General features: G+C 40.8%; 4 protein-coding genes across 7 annotated transcripts; 2 read left to right on the forward strand and 2 right to left on the reverse strand.

The window, feature by feature from the left end:
• The first annotated feature begins 1582 nt into the window (after positions 1–1582).
• On the forward strand, positions 1583–4718 carry LOC118290140 (protein yippee-like 5). 3 transcript variants are annotated; one of them, XM_035617559.2, is made up of 4 exons: positions 1655–1796; positions 1947–2033; positions 2778–2930; positions 3782–4718. In XM_035617559.2, exons 3-4 carry the CDS (start codon positions 2790–2792, stop codon positions 4001–4003), a joined length of 363 nt encoding a protein of 120 aa, XP_035473452.1. In that variant the 5' UTR covers positions 1655–1796; positions 1947–2033; positions 2778–2789; the 3' UTR covers positions 4004–4718. The 3 variants fall into 3 exon arrangements, with proteins under 3 accessions (XP_035473450.1, XP_035473451.1, XP_035473452.1); XM_035617557.2 differs by lacking the exon at positions 1947–2033 and having other exon boundaries at positions 1583–1796; positions 2736–2930; XM_035617558.2 differs by lacking the exon at positions 1947–2033 and having other exon boundaries at positions 1583–1796.
• A 512-nt stretch (positions 4719–5230) lies between these two features.
• slc35a1 (solute carrier family 35 member A1) lies at positions 5231–9858 on the forward strand. Its single transcript, XM_035617556.2, has 8 exons — positions 5231–5690; positions 6037–6217; positions 6918–7077; positions 7271–7423; positions 7581–7647; positions 7901–8077; positions 8182–8316; positions 9076–9858. Exons 1-8 carry the CDS (start codon positions 5681–5683, stop codon positions 9201–9203), a joined length of 1011 nt encoding a protein of 336 aa, XP_035473449.1. The 5' UTR covers positions 5231–5680; the 3' UTR covers positions 9204–9858.
• A 661-nt stretch (positions 9859–10519) lies between these two features.
• On the reverse strand, positions 10520–16921 carry rars2 (arginyl-tRNA synthetase 2, mitochondrial). 2 transcript variants are annotated; one of them, XM_035617554.2, is made up of 20 exons: positions 16760–16921; positions 16523–16596; positions 16125–16227; positions 15439–15522; positions 15242–15345; positions 15101–15156; positions 14794–14877; positions 14627–14703; positions 14286–14444; positions 14041–14147; positions 13812–13907; positions 13522–13582; positions 13322–13398; positions 12445–12569; positions 11702–11769; positions 11503–11612; positions 11325–11420; positions 11092–11166; positions 10877–10940; positions 10520–10678 (listed from the first exon to the last, which is right to left on the reverse strand). In XM_035617554.2, exons 1-20 carry the CDS (start codon positions 16793–16795, stop codon positions 10592–10594), a joined length of 1743 nt encoding a protein of 580 aa, XP_035473447.1. In that variant the 5' UTR covers positions 16796–16921; the 3' UTR covers positions 10520–10591. The 2 variants fall into 2 exon arrangements, with proteins under 2 accessions (XP_035473447.1, XP_035473448.1); XM_035617555.2 differs by lacking the exons at positions 15439–15522; positions 16125–16227; positions 16523–16596; positions 16760–16921 and having other exon boundaries at positions 14794–14897; positions 15242–15325.
• A 730-nt stretch (positions 16922–17651) lies between these two features.
• On the reverse strand, positions 17652–21216 carry akirin2 (akirin 2). The gene is made up of 5 exons (XM_035618001.1): positions 20657–21216; positions 20013–20147; positions 19101–19250; positions 18931–19002; positions 17652–18314 (listed from the first exon to the last, which is right to left on the reverse strand). The coding sequence occupies exons 1-5, from the start codon at positions 20826–20828 to the stop codon at positions 18304–18306; spliced, it is 540 nt and encodes a 179-aa protein (XP_035473894.1). The 5' UTR covers positions 20829–21216; the 3' UTR covers positions 17652–18303.
• Between the last annotated feature and the right edge of the window lie 570 nt (positions 21217–21786).

Here is a 21786-nt window from a genome sequence, read left to right on the forward strand (position 1 = left end):
AGTCTTACTCCTTTGGAACATTCCTAAGTAAAATGCTTAGGAGTGTAGTAAATCTAAAGGGCTGGAGTAAAAGGGCTACAGGGAGGAGTGGTCTGTCACGCTTTGGAAATAAATATTACAACTGCGGGTTAACATTTTCAAATTGGCTTCAATACCATGTATAGAAATGTGAAGGGTGAATTTGTAGCTTTAGAGAAGAGCAGGAAATCTTCTAAAGAAAACAAGTATACAAGAAAGAGTCCAAAAGCAAATAAAAGTCCCTTAGAATTTCGGTGAATAAACAAAAGAGGAGCTGGAAGAGATGATGAGAAAAAGTCTTGTGAGACGTGGAGCTGCCTTCGCATATCCCGCCAACTGGAGCGACAGACGACCAGATGGATCGTACTGATCTCTGCTTTTCTAGATTCGGCACTAGGTGCAGTCAGTCATCTGGGAGGAGAGAAATCTCTGTGTGGTGTTTTGGGAAGCTACTATAACGTCTGTCACAAAACTTGAGGAGACATCAAATGTCATGGGAAGTTATGGTGCATGAGGTCGAACTGGCGTAGGTGGGCCAGTATGAAGATGTATTAAAAAGAGCCCAATGAATAAACAATTACACCTGTCCTCAGACATATGTCCTCAGGTAAAACATATTTTAAGCGTAATCTGTTACTTGATTGCAGGACTTTTAATTTTTTATTTTTACAACACATGATGATAAGCAGCCGAGTGAGGATTAACTGCATGATGTCTGGGAAACACCATAAAAGGATATCTGCAGTGGCCTTGAGAAAAGCTGAATTGGTTTATAACGTAACATAGCATTGTCCAAGTTAAACACAAATGAAAACCACAGCAGCAAAGCAAGGACTGATCTTAATGTATGTGAATATCTTAAGGAAAAATAAAATCCTCAAGATTCAGTGGGTGAATGTAACCAAGTACTTGTACCTGATCATTGTCATTTTATGCCAGTTTATACTTTCTATTGTGATATTGATATATTGCACAACTATTAGGTCTTTTAGATCAGACTATCCAGCTGCATACAAAATTGTTAAAATTGGTACCAACTTTAATTTTTTTTTACAGTTTCAAGTATCTTATAATAATCTTAATACTACCATTTTATCGCATATTAACTACTTTTACTTTCCATACTTTGAATACATTATACTGATTCTATTTCTGTACTTTTACATTCTTTAGAAAACAGGAATTGTCTCTTATAATGTGGTATCTTTTACAGTGTGTGTATATATATACGTATACTTTAATACACTGTTACAATTATTATAAGCACTGCTTATAAGTAATAATAATATACTGTCATTGTTGTGGAGTGCTCTGCTGCCCCCTGTGGTCAATATTTGGAGCTGCATCAAGCTGGCGGAGTTTTATGAACAACACTGGGGAGAATGAGCCTTCAAAATAAAAGCACAGACTCAAAGAGCTTGATCTGCACCATGCACTGTGACCGAAGCACTGTACGAATACTGACACACCCACAAGCGTTCGGTCTATAGTCCAGTATTAATTTCATACGGTGACACCGACAGTGTACGTTTTTACTTTTACTTTTGCTGTTCACTGTGTCGATTTATTTTGAAAGTGCTGAGCGGAAGATGTTGTCGTCACGTCTGGACTGTAACTGCATCAAACTGCTCTGCGCTGAGTTTGACAAGAAGAAGAACAACAGAGAAAACGTTGTTACTAAAAAAATTAAGACACAAAAACGAGGAATAAAGACAATAAAGAGAGAGAATTGCTCTAAACGCTACGTTTCCTCAGAAGCTCTCCGCCTTCACTCAACGGTAGGTGACAACATCAGACTCGACATAACCGTTATTTTGGGTCTATTTATGTCAGCTGTTGTCATGTCAGTGTTTCTGACCAGCGATAGAGTTTATTTTTAATTGTATCTTTCCTTAATGAAAACCTACAGCTCTGCTTTTGTATGATAGGAAGATTAACCACGGTGGTTTGTCATGAAGCCCGTTTTTTTTTTCAACCCTCCATTGTTGACATACCAGCCCCGATGATGCCTTCAGGTGAATCCAATAAATTCCAGAATCCAAGTGTCGAGAAGTCGTAACCGCGTCTCCCTGGGGGCGTTAGAGTACAAACTGAGCGTTGTCCTTTTTTTGCACAGTCATGGCGGTTTTATTATAAGGACTACAATTTAAGATGATTTACTGTATCAATTAATCTGTCCAGACAAATGGCCCACGCAAACATTTTAAAATTTAAATATCTCTGAGGACAAATCCCCAAAAATTGCTTTTCAATATATCAGATCAGGAAATGTTTGGCATCCCACAAACATTGAATCAGTTTTCAACAAAGCCGATGATTCATTTTCTATTGTATGATCAGTTATGTCATGTATCGATTCATGTATTTTCCACAGACAAGACATGGTCTCTTTTTTTTTTCCTGTCATCATGACTCACCATCAAAATGTCAAACCTTTTACAAACTGGGTGTCAAAAGAGGAGCGAATTAGAGAATAAGGATGAAATGCTCTGTCATGGTATAAATGGTATATAAAGTTTGACATCATGATGTTGAGGTTCCTATGATACTACAAGATTTCTGGGTGGTTAATGGATAAAAATCACCAGGACTGCAATGTCTTTGGCAAATCTATCAATTTCAACAAATGACAAATCAACTAGTTTCATACAATCAGATATCTAAAGATTCGCTGCCACATTATAAACCGTTTTACTTGGTTGGTCCTTCCACTGCAGGGCTGCTGCTTCCTGTCACCATCTGTCGTTTTTACCGAACAGGCGAACAGTAAAATGGGGCGAATCTTCCTGGATCATGTCGGTGGAACTCGCCTCTTCTCCTGCGCCAACTGTGACACCATCCTGACCAACCGGGCGGAGCTCATCTCCACGCGCTTCACCGGAGCCACCGGCCGAGCTTTCCTGTTCAACAAGGTAGAATACTGTACAGTACTGCACATGAACTTCATCATTTACTCTACTGTACTGTACATGTTCTTTAACATATACTATAATGTATTTGTACTTTAGCATTTACCACTGGACAGAAAATCGATCACCCAGACTCGAGTGGTTATTTCCTTAAATGTACATTTTTTATTATCACTGTGATATATAATCTTTTCGGCACATCTGATATTAATAAACATAATGATCAATACCTCATAATCAGATTATAAGACTTTTTTATTTTTTATTTTCTAGGAGTTGATCAATGCGAACACAAACAAGCACAAAATATTCCTTATTCACGATTTGATGACATTATCACAATTATCAAAATTGTTTTGATTTTGCCCAAGATAAATCAGCCCTAATTTCATAAAAACAGTGCAACACTGCGGATGTGATTAGTGCTAAAACAGTTACTTGATTTGCAGAAAGTTGTTCTGCAACTGTTTTGATTCTTCATTAATTCATTTCTTTTTTAAACAGAAATGCCAAACCTTTCACCTGATCGGTTTCTTAAATGTGAAAATTTGATGTTTCTCCTTATATTATAGTCAAATCTTGTTTGATTTCCCTTTGATTTAAAAAACAAACAAACAATTCTTTTCTTTTATATAGTGATCTCATTATCGATTAAGTAATAAATGAAAATACCTGTTGGTTGCAACCCTGAACAGCATTTAAATGATTTAATTTTGCACCTAGTCCACAACTATTATAATTCTAAATATTTTTCTGTGATGTTTGGACTTAACTCGCTGTAATTTGCTTGGGGAAACCTAAAGATTCCTGAAATGTCACAAGTGACAGACGTGTGACTGACTGCCGCCCTCCAGGTTGTGAATCTGCAGCACAGCGAGGTCCAGGACAGGGTCATGCTGACGGGGAGACACATGGTGCGGGACGTCAGCTGCAAGAACTGCAACAGCAAGCTGGGCTGGATGTACGAGTTCGCCACCGAGGAAAGCCAGCGCTACAAGGAGGGCCGCGTCATCCTGGAGAGGGCGCTGGTGAGGGAGAGCGAGGGCATTGAGCGCGTTCCCTCCGACAACTCCTGAGTTCACTCCTGCGGTTATTGTTTTTCGATTGCCCAATCCACGCTGCGGTGCACGACACGTACGTGTATAGGGCAGTTTGCCATTTGTGAGTAGAGCTACACCAAAGTAACATCACAGGCTGGAAGTTTGTGGGGAAGTAATTCGCTTCTCTACCCATTTAAAACCACCTGCATTTTCAATATGTGTTCAACAGGCTGTGCTGTTCGTAAAATGTGTTGGTGTGGAGGGATTGTGGCTGCTGTCAGAGGGGAAAGGGTTTTCTCCTGCGGCCCCACGAGAAGCCAGTTTAACCAATAAGCAGTGAATGTTGTTGCTAAGGAAAAGCAAAGAAATCTGTTTTTCTTAAAGATTGAGTCTCTAAGAAGTGTACTGAAACACATTCCTTCCCTGGAAATCGTTCAATGTGATATACCAGAAATTCTTTATTTCAAATATGTATTTAGGCTACTTACCTTTTGTCCCTCAGAATAAAAGAACATTTGAATGTTAACATCATCATAATATTGTTGTTATTATCATCAAAGAACCAGATATCAGCTTTGAATTATTAAGATATTGTATATCCCTACTTTATTTTACACCTCATGATAAATGATAAGAACGGTGATAAGGTTTCACAGTGAGGGGGGAGAATGGACACTGGATTTATTTGGCAATTTCCAAATAGTTGGGATGGAAAATTTGATAATCCAAAATAAATAAATTCAAACATTCATTTCGTGTATCTGTGTTTTCTTATATGTCTGTTCATATTTGATTTTAATGTTGTATCCTGCTTGAACAATCCCAAAAGATTTTATTATTATTATAATTTCTTTACAATGTATTCATTGTGTTTGGGTAACTAAAGTAACTAAAAGTAACATACGTATATATTTTTTGAAGCCCCCCTTTACCATTGAGTGTGTCGTCACAACCACAGACGCTGACCGACGGCATATCATGGTACTGAAAACAAGCTCACCCTTCCATTAGGTCGGGTCCAGGCGCACGGCAATCTGGGAAATGGAAGCGGCACGGCAAGGAAACTCCCAGTCAACCAGCTACGGACTGTGTTTCAACTCCATTCTTTACCACATGAGCTGCATTCATGGCGTTTTTTTCTTTCTACTACGGTCAAAACCATCCGTCACCCGCGTCTCTCCGTGGTCAAACCAGAGCCACCCAACCTAAGTTTGGAGTGCTCCTTTTTTCGAGCCTGTACGGTGAACGCATCTAAAAATCAATGCAAGGGTTAGCGATATCCGGTTTTCAACATAAAATCGTTTGCGAGTGTGAACGGCTTGTTTGTGTCAACTGTTAGAACTTGTGTGTTCGAAATAGGAAGTTAAAATGAATATCAGTATGAAAGAAAATATTGAGAAATTAAATATATCACAATCAATATTTTAATGCTGACTGACCTCCTGACTGATTAATTGAACGAACGCTCACCGGAAGTGGGCTTTTGTTGTGAAAATACGCCTTAACGGAATGCCTAGTGTATACACGTAACTCAAAAACGACGTGGGAGCTAGTTCGGCAGTGTTTTCGGCCAGTGGCGACTGGTTTGGCTCAGCTGCAGACACACCCTGAGCCAACACTGCCGAAGTGTGTGTCGGTTTTAATGCCATGTTAACGTGAAACAGGATAACGGACTTCCTCGCCACTCGGAACTGACAACAACCCAGAGCAACAATGGCGGCCGGTGAGTTTCACCTGTGACCACTAGCTAGCATACAGCGGTTGACGTTAGCTGACCGTTAGATGGGGGGAGACCCAACAGTGGCGAGGGGGGGGGGGGGGGGGGGGGGGGGGGGGGGTTAATTACTTTCAATTAAACAGCTTCTAGCCACTAGTTATGTCAGTTATAACGTCACTTAATGAACAGCAATGAACATCAATAGCTAACGGTGTTGCTGTAGCCAGGCAACCATGAAAAGGCAACGGTCGTTAGCTAACTCATCTCAATGCTACTGTGTGTGTGTGTGTGTGTGTGTGTGTGTGTGTGTGTGTGTGTGTGTGTGTGTGTGTGTGTGTGTGTCTCTGCCCAGAGAACGTGAGCGTGCTCTTCAAGCTCTACTGCCTGACAGTGATGACTCTGGTGGCGGCGACGTACACGGTGGCCCTGCGGTACACGAGGACCATCTCTTCGGGCGACCTGTACTTCTCCACCACCGCAGTATGCATCACCGAGGTCGTCAAACTCGTCCTGAGTCTGGGCATGCTGGCGAAGTGAGTGGCCTCAGTCCGTTTCAGTCGGTCGTTTCCTCGGTTAATTGATCGATCACGTGGAGGACGAGGTGTCAGGAAACCAATTGACCAATCACAGCCATGGACTGCATTTAAAAATGGACGTACGGGGTCCAGAGAGTGAAGCCGAGATGGAAGTGCCTGACACTATCTTATGGCATCTATTGCACATGAAAACAATGGGAATTGATATATTAAAGTGAGGGATTATTGCATATTAAAAAATGAAATAAAGAATTACAATAAGGAAAAGTAAAAAAAAAAAAAAGGACATGGAGAAAAATATCTGGTTTAAATCTGTGATCATTCTGTCAAGTTCCAAGGTTCATGTCTGAGAGTGTAAACAATTTCTGCCGCTCTCAGATATTCAGCAACATTGTTTTCCGGCATGAAAACTAAACAGGCAGGCCTCTCTTGGACGTATTTGTTGTGTACTTGGAACAAGTTGAACACCTGAGTCAGAGAACCTGAGCCAGTTCAAACATGGCAGACATTGTCAAACACCGTTGTCAGTTAGTTTTGTTATTTACACCCGTCGATTTTCAGTGGGAAATGTCAAGAACAGCCATTCACCAGTTTCCACAAGCGCAATGAATGTTTGCTTGAGTGAATCATCGAAAGTATCAACACTACTTCTTCTCCTTCTCATGAGTCTGTTTTTATGTCTTCTCTTCCCTCCCAGAGAAACAGGAAGCCTCAGCAGACTGAAGAACGCCCTGGTGGAACATGTGTTCTTCAGCCCCAAAGAGCTGCTGAAGCTGAGCGTGCCCTCCGTCGTGTACGGCGTTCAGAACAACATGGCCTTTCTCGCTTTGAGCAACCTTGATGCCGCCGTTTATCAGGTATGAATTTCCAGACCAAATCCAGCTGCACAGCTGAGGTGATGTATTACAGCCCTTTCCCTTATGAAATGTCGTGAAATGGTGTAAAAGAAAGAAGAAGAAAAAGCAGGATGCTGCTCAAAGAAATGCTCAGCCATCGCTCGGGTTAAAAAATAAACAGCTGTTAAACCCTAAGTTGCTTTTTCCTGTTCAGGTGACCTATCAGCTGAAGATCCCGTGCACGGCCTTGTGCACAGTCCTCATGCTGAACCGTTCTCTCAGCCGGCTGCAGTGGTTCTCCGTGTTCATGCTCTGCGGGGGCGTCACGCTCGTGCAATGGAGGCCCGCAGAAGCCACTAAAGTCCAGGTACGGTGGGGCCAGTTCAAAAATTCAAGGCCAAATTCCCGGTGACTCTTTGGATCATCCTCATCGAGGAGGTCATTGATTTTTGGGGCTATTTATTTCCTGTATTTTCCTCAAGCTTCATTTTCACCAAGTCATTTCTTCTTCTTTTTTTTCCCAGATTGAGCAAAATCCTTTTATCGGCTTCGTGGCTATTGCTGTCGCTGTCGTTTGCTCTGGATTTGCAGGTAATAATGAAACCACACACACTAAAAATCATTAGAGTAACTTAAAAAACTGTTGTGCCAAAGCTATCTGCAGCCATGTAAACATCTGATGTGCACTTGCAGAATGAGTCATGTCATTTGTTATCACAAGTTTCTAAAAGTACAGTGATTTTATTTGCCTAGCTGTGATTGTGAATCTCTCATCTTTTCGTAAAAACTTGAATATATTTACTTTGCACCTGACACTCGTGTGTTTATCTTCTTCTGGTTGGAGGTGTGTATTTTGAGAAGGTGCTGAAGAGCTCCGACACATCTCTGTGGGTGAGGAACATACAGATGTACTTGTCTGGCATTGTGGTCACACTGATGGGTGTTTACATGACGGACGGGGCAAAGGTCCTGGAGAAAGGCTTCTTTTTTGGTTATACACCCTGGGTGTGTTTTGTAGTATGTAAGTACAATAAAAGCCGAGAATGTTTTCTATTTCATTTCACCTTTTTCTTTTCTTTTTTCCCTTCAATCGTTTGACTGACATTGTTCTCTTTCTGCTGCCAGTCCTGGCCAGTGTGGGAGGCCTGTACACCTCAGTGGTGGTGAAGTACACAGACAACATCATGAAGGGCTTCTCCGCCGCGGCCGCCATCGTCATCTCAACTGTGGCGTCTGTCATGTTGTTTGGACTACAGATCAGTAAGTTGTTTACCTGCCGGGTTTTTGCCGTCCATCTGGCTCATAAGATGAGGGAGTGTGTTTTGTGCATGTGGTGTTGTGGCTTATGACTTGTGTGTTTTCACATTTTGAATATAGAACCTAAAAGAAAATGAAAAAAACCATTTGGTCTGATATAGTGGCTCATATTTACTGTAACTGTATATTTAGCTATATTTCATGATAGGTGTCAATTTAAAGTGATTCCTGAATCCACAAAAACCCTCAAATATTCTTTATGCATTTAAAAGACCAACGAAAAATCAAAAGCTGCTTTCAGACATTCACGGAAGTCCAGATAATTCTCCTGAAAATTTCCTTATAAGTCCACAGATGTTGCACCGGACATTTTCCAGAACTTTTCCTCCCAGCCCCATAGTCAAATTTCCAGAAAATGTCAGAATTTGCCCATGTGAGAATACAGCAGGAAAATCTTTGGAAGATTCACGTCGAGTGAAATTTTCATTCTGTTGTGAACACGTATTATTCAGACAATCTCCTGCTATGTGTGCGGCAAACTCCAGAAAAGCTAAAGGCGAGATGTTAGATTTATTTTTTCTATTGAAAGTTTCATTGCAGGACATGAATGGTATTTTGGGAAGAGCGAACCATCAATACCCTTATTCAGAAACATAAAACTCCACTTTTCCTTTCAAAACTAATGCCATTCTACAACTGTCTTTTTAAAAAAAAAATCTTATTTGGTGTCTCATGTTTCTCTTTCCTCCCTCTCTCGAGCAGCGATCACATTTGCCTCCGGCGCCCTCCTCGTGTGTGTGTCCATCTACCTGTATGGACTCCCGAAGCAAGACACGTCCAAGCTGAGGAGAGAGGACGCAGAGTCCAAACAGAAGCTGATCACCGTGTGAGTCGCCGACCCGGCAGAAGAGACGCCTCAACCGCTGGTGAGCGGGTCACATTTCTGGGGACTGAAGCGAGCCCCCTGCACTGGAAGGACCCCCGGAGCCTGTTCTTTTAACCCCGCCCACGTCCTCTTACATTTCCAGAAAACTTGAGTTTTTAAGACCAGATTCTTTTTTTTTTTTTGAAAACAAAAAATACCTTTTTTAAAACTGGCCTTCTTAGTTAGCTGCTTTTAAAGTTTGTAAAAATGTGAAACAATCACTGAGGTCTTGTAATTCATCTTCAGCCAAGCTGGAGTGACATGTTACAACTGGACTTTGTTACACTTACTTTTAATGCCTCCATATATTTTATAGGGGGGCGTACAAATACCACAACTCCTTCTCATGGAGTTTTTTAATTTCATTTAATTTTTCACTTAGTCATTAGTCTGTTTCAAACTGTTCAATGTGTTTGTTTTATGCTCATACCACATTGTGCTGATTCTGAATGTGCCCAAATCACAGGAGAACTCACTTGGACTGGAGGTTGCATGTGTGATTATGTTTATAATATCTCTTTAAGTGTCTTATGTCTTATCATGTCAGATCCGTGTTGGATTCTGCTTTCAAAGTTGTTTTAAAGCCTTTTATTAAATTTAAATGGAAAAGTGTTTAAAAACGTTTGGTTAGTATTTCAGAATTTTTGTGTCGGAATTTGTTGTTTGGTTAAAACCAGCTTGTTTGATTTAAAAAACGAATGTCCAGTCGTAGCTCAGCAACTGCTTCTAGGCACAGGAGGCCTGTGGAGCTTTGCATTTCCCCTCGTCCTGTAGTGAGAGTGATGCTATGTATTGAAAGAGTTTGGAAGCTGGTGTCTCCAAAGTACAGGTTTGAGGAATTTGTACTTAGTTAATATCGGAAACTTTAGCGGAAAAACTTTTTTGAGCATTTGATGTTGTCCTTGTTCTGTTGGCTTATACGTTCAGATGAGTTTGTTTAAGTATAATATAACTTAAGTCTGTTTTTAATATTTTCATTACACTTTCTCTCTGTCGCTTTGGACAAAAAGAATGAACATTAAGCAACATAATGCAATAATCAAAACAAACTGAAGATCATAGATAGAGATTTAAGCATTGTGTTAATCAACTTGTCGTCAAAACTCTTTTTTTCCCACAGCATTGTGAATACTTCACCTAAATAAGGATATTATTGAAATAACTTAATTATATTTTTCATGATCTTAATTATTATTTGGCAATATTTCCATGCAATCAAAGTATTTTGATTGATTTACACCTGATTATGATCTGTGTGAGGGGAAAACCCCGGACAACAGGTGTAAGACGGATGATTTTATTTTTTAAAACATAAGGCCCTTATTTACAGAACAACAAATTATGTGGCGAGTTTCACATTTTATGGACCGGTGTGATGCCGAGGATCCTCATCCCGCTGGCCAGGACCGAGCAGGCACCGCTGAACAGTCGTAACCTGGCCTGTTGACATTTTAACAAATGATTAGCTAATGCTCCATTAAACATTTCTTATATATACATAGAAGTTAAATAATTACACTCCTGCAAAAGTGTCAACGTCTTTCGGGTGGTGTGGATTTACTGCCCTGGGAGATGTTGCATGATGATGATTTTAAAAGGGGAAAACAAGGTGTGTACATAAGTGTTTCTCCTGTTTACCTGTGCAACTTCCTGAGGGCTTCCTCTCACCGGCAGCTCCCTGTGAGCTGAGGCGATCAGGTGGCTGCAAGAGAGCGAAGAGGAACAACGTGTATACGCCTCAGTTAACGGTTAAATCACCACTCCCAAGACAAACGGCAAAACATTCGTATACACATATTTGATGCTTGCGTAAGTTCCCAACATGCTGACAAATCCCAGACCCTGTTCCTTACCACAGTTTCAATAAGAAATTGACCAGGTGTTTGGGTTGCAGATCCTGGGCGGACTGATACAACACCTCATCATACCTGAAAACAAAGCAGACACCTTAGTTTATGTTTGGTTGGACAAGGAGCAAATACCTAAACAGCACTGGCATTTTGTCAGATTCTTTCACTGTCACGTTTGACAAGGTGCTGAGGAATAATTAGAGGATGTTGGGGTTTTTAAAAAGTAGTTTGCTCACCGAAGGAGGTGCTGGAGGATTGTGACGCTCGTCCGCTCAAGTAGAAGAGACGGATCGAATGTAGCCGCGTCTATACCCTCATTCCTCCGTATCAAACTGCAGTAACGGCATTACAGTTGAAGATGTGTCCCACTATTTTGCTTTGCCGTTTTTATGAGATGAGTGACCGAATACAGACCTGCAGAGTCGAGCGTGTGTGTACTGGAGGAAGACGCCCGTGTCTCCCTGCGCCTGCAGCATCTTGTCCCAGTCGAACTTATAGTCTGACTGCAGGGGACCTTTGAAGTCCTGAAACAAGGTCAAGGGAAAATAGATGAATGTCTTGAAACAAGTCGCTGTATGTCAGACTGATGTGTAGTTTAAAGCTTTAATTCTACCTGAACTATTAGTGCACTGATTGCCACTTTCTCTGCCGTGTCCTCTGGGTCGTCCAGCTCCTTCGTCGCTGTGGAAAAGAGCGAGCATCAGAGTCACTCGTATTCACAAATACAAAATGTTCTTCATACATATCATCATGCATATTAGCCATTTTAATGGCTACTGCTGGGGGACAACAGCCTGGTTTTTACATAATTCAAAGGACCATTCTGTTGTTACTAGGCCAGATTTAAATAAACCAAAAAGCTGGTTGTGGGAATTGTTCAATTTGCCATCGTCAAAATTATCCTATCCTATTGTCTGACAGTAATATAATTATACTGTATAGTGTTATTTCAGCTCTTAATTGAAGTTATTTGGTGTTTACAGATTGAAATATTAAAAATCCATGACTAAATATTTTCTGTGGCTTGTTACCATTTTACCAGATGGAGAAGTATTTCTAAATGTAATTTTAAATTCATTTTGTGTTTTAAAGTTTTAGGTGACCACTAAAAATGTAGAGAACCTTCTGCGAGTTAAAGCAAACTTTGGCTTCATTTTAAAATAAAATGTGTTATGAAAAGGAGATAATACTGAGTTCCTACTATGATTTACTAGTAAGTAATACTGTCACAATATTAACATGACCCAGACCAGTTGCTTTATCCCTTAAGTGTTGATGCATGGAAACTGATTTTTGGTCTCAACTCATGTGTGCCATCTGTTGCTATATAGCTTGTGTTTGACGAACGAACTTTACTTTTTGATTGACTCATGTTGTGTAACATTCTGGCCCGAGCTTCGTTCAGCACGTCCTCCAGAAACACCACCTCCCCGGTCCGGGTCTTCATGCCCTGCACCAGGCCGAAGGGAACGTGCTGACAGCTGCAACCACAAATCATGTATACATTAACAAAGTAAACGTAAAAACACTTAAACAATCATATAACAATGCTCCATTGCAAGTGTAATTCTTGCATTCAAAAGTAAAGGTACTAATTATGCAGAATGCTGCTTATCATGATTTATTATAACTGATTTGTAAGCAACATTTTGATGTTCAAACTGATGTGGAGTCTATTTGTTTTCATATGTTAAATACACATTTTTAATATTCTAATCTTCAAAGAAACTACAACTCAAAGATAGAAGTAGTTGATTTTCCTCTGAAATGTGGTGGAGTAGAAATGAATGCATGCAAACATCTATATTATTGTATATATACAATATTCAAGTAAAGCACAAGCTGCTGAAAATTAAATGTGAGTAAATGAGTAAATACACTGAGACTCTTCCAGAGCAGATGTTTATAATTAAATGTTGGTCTGTCAGTGGGTGGGGCACTGGTTTCATTAAGTGTTGGTAAATCCAAGTGAATTCCATTTTCATTCCGTTCTCATTGACTTGACTAACAGTTACCAGTTCATCTGCATGTTTCTTTCCCAATATTTGATATTTTTTGTTTCTTCTTTAAGTTACTGAGCATTTCCGTCAGTAAATTATGAAAGATGTTTCGCAACAACATTTTTAGAGCAGCGAGTCCTTATTTGGTTACTTTGATTTTCTTAAACAAACAAAAAGCTTGTATTAAACCCAGATACGGTATGTTATGTGTGGTGTTTCTCCTGCTGCTGTACCTCTCAGCCCAAGAATGTCCCATAGCGAGGAGGATCTGGAACAACTGGTGGAAGTGATTCGCTTGGCTTTTATCTGTCTTTAAAAGCAATCAATAACAAATACAGACAGAACAATGATTACTATTATTTTTACAATGAAGGGCAGTGATGAAAAACTAAAAAAGTAAGCGTAGAGATCTCCAGTGCATCAGTGTCCTTACCACATAAATCATCTCATCAAAGTGGTACTTTTGTTTTCGGTCAGCGGCTGCAGCGAGGTCTCTGGAAATGAGAAAATGCAAATAAAAAAGTTATTGTTGCAATCTTTAACACAAGCTCAGATCAGTACTTCAGTGCATATGTTTAGCTGTCATAGTCTTTTCTATCAGAAAGGACTTTTACGAAATGTCAATCAAATTACACAATAACTGTCCGAATAACTTTCTCCAGTCCGGAAACAACTCAGCTGTACAGTTCCAAGTTTTGTCGTGAATTCCCTCTGAGCGCTGACCTGGTGATGTAGAGAGTCGTGCCGTCGCTGCGGAGCAGTGTGCAGATGCTGCTCATGTCTCCGTCGGGGGAAAGATCGACTACACCAGTTCCCTTCCTGAAAAAAATTACAACAACATCCATGGGTTTGAGTTTCATCCCTCACACGAAAAACACGTTTACTCTGTGTCTGTCAAACCGTTTTCTCATCATAAACCATCACACGCGCGCACACACACACGGTCACATACTCTGAGGTTTTCAACAGGCCTCTGCTCCTCAGCTGCTGCACCGTTTCCTGGGCTTGAGCTTGGTGCTCGGACTCCCCGGAGTAAATATCAAAGTGGACCCCTAACCGCTGGAAAGATTTTCAGATTTCAGTTAGTGGAAGTGTTATGATTATGTTCGTTTCTCACATCAAGTGAAGTGAGTACTCTAGAGATTTTTTACTTTGGACCACAGTGTCCATTTATAACGCCCGTGCGGCTGCTTCTACCTTGTAAACGTGTTGATACTCGCTCACTGTGATGTCCCTGAAGCGTTGCCATAGCGACACAGCCTCGCTCTCGTGCTGCTCCAGCTGTCTAAAGAAGTGTCTGGCAGCCTGCTTCACCTCCTCACTGTGCTCTGCTTCCTTGTTTACTTGCACATACACCTGCAAGACACTTTAACATCTGAATTATACACAATATGTCACCATGGAAAAGCTGTTTATCCTTGACAGCATTTAGACCCCGTAACATCCTATTTCCAAACCCAAACATCACTGAAACTGGTGGTAGGATGGCAGTTCGTCCGGTGTGTCATATCCGTTTTTACTCACACATACAAACTCACCTCGAACAAATGTTGTAAGGGATTCTGTTTTAATTTCTCCGGACATCCGAACCGGCCAAACCCAGCTCCGAGCAAACCTGAAATCCACGATGGGGAACACTTAACATCTGGGGACTTTATGATACCGGAAGACACCTGTGGAATATTTAGCACATTATTTTACTCACCAAACTGCATACCCCAGTCTCCGAGGTAGTTCATCCGAATAACGTTGTTTCCGAGGGACTGCTTCAGGTTAGCGATGAAGTTACCTGGAGAGGGACTGACTTCACTATCAGTTCATAATGGGAGTTTTGCAGCCATTTTACAGAGAAAACAAAATAAAAATGTTGTTTTATTTTGGCATTTCTGAACAGTTTCTTGTCATTTATCAGGTGACATATAAGCGAATACTGCTCTGGTTCACAGTGCAACTCAGCTCACATATTAATATATAACTAAATGTGTTTTCAATTGCCGGTTAAATCGACTCACCAATAATTGTAGACCGCAGGTGTCCAGCATGGAATTTTTTGGCAATATTTGGAGAGCTGCAACAAACAGAAAAACACATTAACTCTGTTTGAATATCTAAAAAGGTAGAGACGTATGAAAATGAAAATAAGACAAACACACCTGTATTCCACTAATGTTGTTCCTCTCTTGAGATTATCAAAAAGTTCACTATCTAACCCAAACGTTACATCCTCCCCATGCTTTTCAAATGGCTCCAACATTTTCTAAAACACATATGTCACAAATGTTATGAGTAAACAACAGAATAAGTCAAGACTTTTTTTCTCCTATCCTTGTGGAATTGTGCACTTACACACCTGGACAAAGAGCTTGCGATTTAACGTGAAGTGGATCGTTCCACGATCAGCAGATACGTCTTCCACCACACTGTCCTGCTTCAACTGGAAAAAGAAATGCAACACGGATTACAAATTAAAAACGATGCTTTGTCTAATGTGTCAGCTTTTATGAGCCAAGAGTGTGAAATAGCACAACACCACACAACATAACCATAAATATTTAGATGATATATACTAATATGTGAAGCAAAGACAGTTTTCTCTGGTTTACATTATTGTTAACTGAATTTTTTTGGGAGGTTGGACTATCAAACTCTGTCAAAACTATAACCCGACCGATATATCGGTTGGCAGTAACATCGTCCGATATGAGCCTTTCAAAAACATATCAGCGCTTATGTGGACCGGTATGAAATGTTTATTTTCTTAATTCAAGTTCTATATATTTGGTTGTACTTTTTACTTATAGTTGATTAACTTTTATGGTTAAACTAAAATCTTTCTTTGTCATAAAGGTTTCATAATGACATCTTAGGAAATCACTGACAGATTAAACCAAAAAAAATACAAACATACTAAATGATTTGTATGTGATTTGTACAGTTATTTGCCTTTATTTTGCATTGCTCCATGTGACTTTGAATTGCCCCACGGGGACAAATAAAGTTTCTTGAAATTGGAAAAAATAGAAATTGAAATCTCACCTGAGAGGCCAAGTTCTCTGTCTGCAGCTGGATGTCTCCACCGGATGGTAAGACGCCATTGGCTCGTAACGTGTTGATTGACAGTTTGAAGTCGGCGGTCTTCCTGAGGAGGACACACACCAGGTGAGGGGACAAAACACCAGGTGAGGAGGACACACACCAGGTGAGGAGGACACACACACACAAGGTGAGGAGGACACACACACACACAAGGTGAGGAGGACACACACACACAAGGTGAGGAGGACACACACCAGGTGAGGAGGACACACACCAGGTGAGGAGGACACAAGGGGAAGGGACAAATCACCAGTGGAGCATCATCCACACACACACACACACACACACGCGGCAAGTGGCACCAGATTCACTGTGTGAGCGACGTAAACACACTCAACTGTTTCTTAAAGAGGGGAACAGCTGACAGGGCTGGTATGAAGACTTCCTCCGGCTGCTGCAGCGTCCTGCCCAGCTACACACACACAGAGAGAGAGAGAGAGAGAGAGAGAGAGAGAGAGAAGTGTCTACACTATTTCAAGATTTCCTTGTTTTGACTTGTTCCAGGGTCAAGACGTGTTACATGTTAGCATTGGCACATTCGTCTCATTTTATTAGACTTTCAGCTTCATTTCTACCTTCGCTGCGATTCTTCTTCTAAAGAAACAGGCCATGTTTCCCCAAAACAAGTTCACAAACACAATATGATGATAAACTTTATGTGAAATTAAATAAATCCATCCATGATCCGTTCACGGTGTCAGGGCTAACGTGCTTCCTGCTCCTCGCCATACCGCTCGGCCAATCACAGGCTTGTTTGCGGAACTACGTCACACCGACTAGTAAAAGGGTTTGTTTGATTATATTCCCCGCTGCTCCCGACGGGTAGACCACAGGAAAACAATTCAAAATGAAAATGTTTTTCCGTCTTTTGTCCCGTAATATTGAACAGACACGGTCATATAACAAACATTGATGTTAAAGTTTCAAAGAAACATCCTAAGTTGTTGTATATTAGAGGATAAACTACTAAGAGCTCCGCAAATCCGCTCCATCGGGACTGAGCGATTCCATCAATAGTTGCGTATCCTTGGTAACATAAGTAAAATAAATTTAATTCCGACAACAGTAAAATTCACATTCCAAGTTTTACGTGGCAAAACTGTGACTGAATTTTACCGTTAAAAATTTTGTGAGGCAATTTTACTTTTTCATCAGAGTATTATCTTATCTCTGCTGGTAAGTCATTCCAAAGTTTGGGGACCCTTAGAGTTACTTTCCTAACATGACCATACTTTGGACTATTTCAAGGTCAGGGTGAGATGGAACTAAATTATTGTTTAAAAGTTTGGACAAATTTAAGTCAATTTATCTATTAACAGGGTCAGTTTCTAGAATGAAACTTCATTGATACAGCACCAGGCATGCTGCATGTGCCTCACCAACAAAAATGTTCATTACTGTAAATATATTGTGTATGATTTGTGTGTCAACTGTGGTGACTAAGATTGAAGAACCATGGCAATCAAACACTTTTGTAAACACTTTATTCGTTCACTTTTCTTGAATCAAAACCCCTTTATACCTACAGCAAATAAAATCATGAACATTTTGTGGTACAATGAACAAATCAAGCAAAGATTTTTTTTTAAAGTACAGTGTATACAAATGTAATAGCAGTAATCACCAATGCAGGTCAAAACAATAAAAATAAAACAAAAACCTCTTCTCAAGTCCTGTTTGAAGGTGGCCTTGTTTGACCAAACCTTCAATGTCCAATCCCTTCTTTCAAAATGTAAAATATAGAGAAGCTGCACAACTAACATCTTTGTGAAATAACCTAATCCGACAGAAAAATAAAAAATATAATCAAAAGGCAAGTGTGTAGTGGCAGTCAGCCTTTTATGAAGGCATTCGGAATACAGCCAAAAAAATATTGACACGGCAGTTAAGAGGCCACTGGTAAGAGTGACAGAAGGTCCTTGGACACGTTGGCAGCAGGAAGCCCTCCTCCTAACTCTGGTAGACACAGCGGACGTGGATGCCACCAGCTGATGCCTGAGGCAGTAGGTCCACAGAGGCGATATGGCACAGCTAGGAGAAAAGTCCAACTAGACCCACTGGGTCCCTGGAGCAGCTTGCAGCAAAAAATTGTATTCCCCGATATATCCGACGACGACACTCATGAAACATCTGTGGAGAAGAAAAAGGAAGGAAATATCGACGATATTAATATCATTATCAGGAAGTGGCTTTACAACTTGTCGCTGTGACTTGATGGTCAGGAGAAACCTGTAGTCCTTGATAACTCAACACCCTACCAGAAAAAATAGCTGACATCTTTAATCTCTTCTACAGTGAACTCAGACTGAATATTACTTCAGATTACCTGGTGGCTTTAGCAGATTCTTAAATATGCCATCAACTGTTCCTGTAGCTGCGAATGTTACATGTCAGTGAAATATATAGATTTAAGATTGACATGTTCACTCTGTTTAAAATGCCATCGTGCACACAGAGCACCCGTGCCAGAGAAAGTGAACTTCCTACCAACAAGCTGAAAGATGTCAAATACTGAAGTCTCTTTGCATTATCATATGTTTCCAATATGCAAAATCTAACACTAAACTCTGCCGATGTGTAACCGATGATGTCCTAAGATAAAAAGCAGGACCGAACTTTGCAAATGTTGTCTACGACATTAACTATTGAAATGATGTTCTCTTTATATTGTCCTTTTACTTATTAACAATGTGTCATAAACTCTGTTACGCTCTGATCACTATAAAAAGAGAATACATCTACTCACAGCTCGCCGGCTGTTCTCCGAACCTTCGCATCAGCTGGTCGTGTGTGAATTTGACAAACGCATCGTATTGTTCTGATGGAAGAAAACAAGAGAAGCATTTATTAACATTGAGCAGTGATTAATCATTAGACTGTTTTCTATTCTTTGAAAGAAAATGAACAAATTCATACCTGCAAGCTTCGTCGTCAGTATTTCATTGTACTCCTCACGAATCTTGTCCTCTCGCTCTTTCAGTAGTCTTTCACAGATCATTCCAACCTGTCTGAGGGAAAACAACGGCTGCTCTTTCCTGGTGGGAGATGAGGCACCCGAGGACGTACCTGCCAGAAGAGGTTCGACACAACTGTCAATTTAAAACCATGTAAGATGGCAGATTTTACAGTCGATATGCCCTTGTAATGCCAAGCAGATATGGACGAACGCTTACAGGCAAGAAATATGCATCATACACGTGTCAACACTGTTTTCCATCCATCTCAAAAGGCCCTTGCAAATTTCAGTTGAATATTGGAAAAGCAGATGTTGTTCGACCCAAATCAGTTTTATTAATTGTACCTAACGCCACAAAGTCTGCCTGAATGGGCTTTGAAATGTTCACAGCATATTGTCAGCAAGTTTGACTTTTTCCTGAAAGGGGGAATATTGAAAATTAAGAAAGCTCCACAATAAAACAAAAGTGAAAGAATGAGGGGGTTCCCATGCTTACGAGTCGTCATCAGAGCCGACTGAGGCTCTGGGATTTCCCATGGCAGTGTGTAATTCACAGGTTAAAATAAAAAAAACATACATCCAAACTTTATGATGACAACGGCAATGTCAGAGCTCGAAAAAAATGGTCCCTCAGTCTGAATATCTGACTTGTGTGTTGACTGAGATTAGCCACGTTGTTGTTGTTGTTATCTCAAACAATAACTGAGGCAGTCCGTCAAAACATGCCTGCGATTTGGGGAACAAACGTGTGAGACGACTGGGTACGTAAACCATCAGTCTTAAGGGTTGTGATTGTAAACTGTTGCCGGAACTCAAATAGGGTTTTTTTTTTTATGTAAAATGTTGCCGATATCGTCGTCAAGAGGGCTAACCAGGGAGGGCAGATCCAGCGTGAGCGTTGTGCAGCTCCAGAGGACAGCAGCCGTCCGCCTGCTGGAACCCGTTGTCCAGGTGCCGTCGCTTCTGCAGCCGCTTGTACTCCTGTTTGATGTTGTGCAGGATTTGCTCTGAAACAAAGGAAAAGACACACACGCACACGCTCTCGTCATTGACACCTTTCACATGACACGATGCTGCACTTTTTAAAAAAGACAAAATGGAGACAAAAACCCAATGCACAAGCCACAACTTTTTTATGAATGGATCTGGCCTTATTGATCAGGCACATCACGACTTCAGGGAAGATGTCCAGCATCGCGAACCATGGAGGGTCGTTTCCGGATATTCCCACGATCTTACCCCCCCCCCCCCCCCCAAACTCATTCATACACGCTGCCACAGTTGAATTGGCAACTGGACAATAAGGATTCGCACCACACGATCTATATAACGTGCATCAACATCACGTTTAACTTCTACAATAAAGAGATTATGGAGTTCCATTGGACACACACGAGCACGCGCTCAACGCTACGTCACACACAGACAGGTATCTGAACATGGCTACTTGGATATGAAAGTGGACAATATTTATATTTTTTTTTGTTGCGTGGTGGCTTTTTTTAAAATGTCCTACCAGTGGTGAGTCTGGACGACACTTGGCCGAAGGGCGACGGCTCCATGCGAAGGTACTTCTGCGGCGAGGACACCGGAGACATGACCGCGGCGCATCTCCTCCGCTTCGGCGACGCCGGGCTCATGAGGGGATCGAAGTCCATGCTCCTCTTCAGGGTGGCCCCGCAAGCCATGGCGCGTTAACTGTGTCTGTGCAACAGTCAAATCTGTGAAGTACCAACACCTTATTTCCGCCCGTTCGTCCGGTTGATCCGCCGACTCGGGGCCACGGTCCGTGTCGCTGATGCTAGCCGCCGTTAAGCTAGGTGGAGCCGCAAAGTAGCGATTCCGGTGTTGTGTTGTGTGGACAAAAAAACCCCGCAGTTTTTCCCTTTCTGGTCGTCTTTTGTTGGTGAATGTCACCAAATTTAAATCGGCGAGTGTATCTTGCAGCAAACTGGATGGAATGCGGCGGCTTAAACGTCGTGTGGAAGCTGATGATTGTAGATTTCTCTCTGCGCTACTTTCGGCGAACGAAACCCTGAAAGGCTGAGGCTATCCGTTCGAGTTTAGCGGAAATGCGCATGCGCAGGAAAACAGTTGCATGCTGGTACTTGTAGTTTTTGTTGCGCGTCACGACCGTTATGTTCTATACGCTTGAAGACTACACTTCCCGAAAACCCGGAAACTGTCTTTTTTTCAAATTTGTTTTGTTTGGGAACAAACCAACAAAACACGAAGAAGTTTCACATTCACAGGAAACTTAAACTCATCAACAGTAAAGAAGAAAACTTATGTTGCGTATTAACAATACTTACTAATTTTGATTTAGATAAATAAATACATAGATATATAGATATATAGCTAGATATAGATAAATGTAGATAGATATAGACAGATGTATAGATACTTTAGGGATCGCTATTGAATTAACATCTTATCTCAGTCTAAAATTTCCTACATATATATATATATATATATATATATATGTTAGAGAAAATTGCAAGTTTTTCAGCATTCAATGTTGTCGTTTGTTTGTTTTTAATGAAGAATGCACTGTTAAGTAATATTCTTGAATCAATACATATACATTATGTATTAAAGAAAAGATACATTTGCCCAAGAATTACTCTCTACTTATAAAAAAACTTT

The sequence above is a fragment of the Scophthalmus maximus genome, chromosome 18, assembly GCF_022379125.1.
Source record: "Scophthalmus maximus strain ysfricsl-2021 chromosome 18, ASM2237912v1, whole genome shotgun sequence".
NCBI lineage: Eukaryota > Metazoa > Chordata > Actinopteri > Pleuronectiformes > Scophthalmidae > Scophthalmus > Scophthalmus maximus.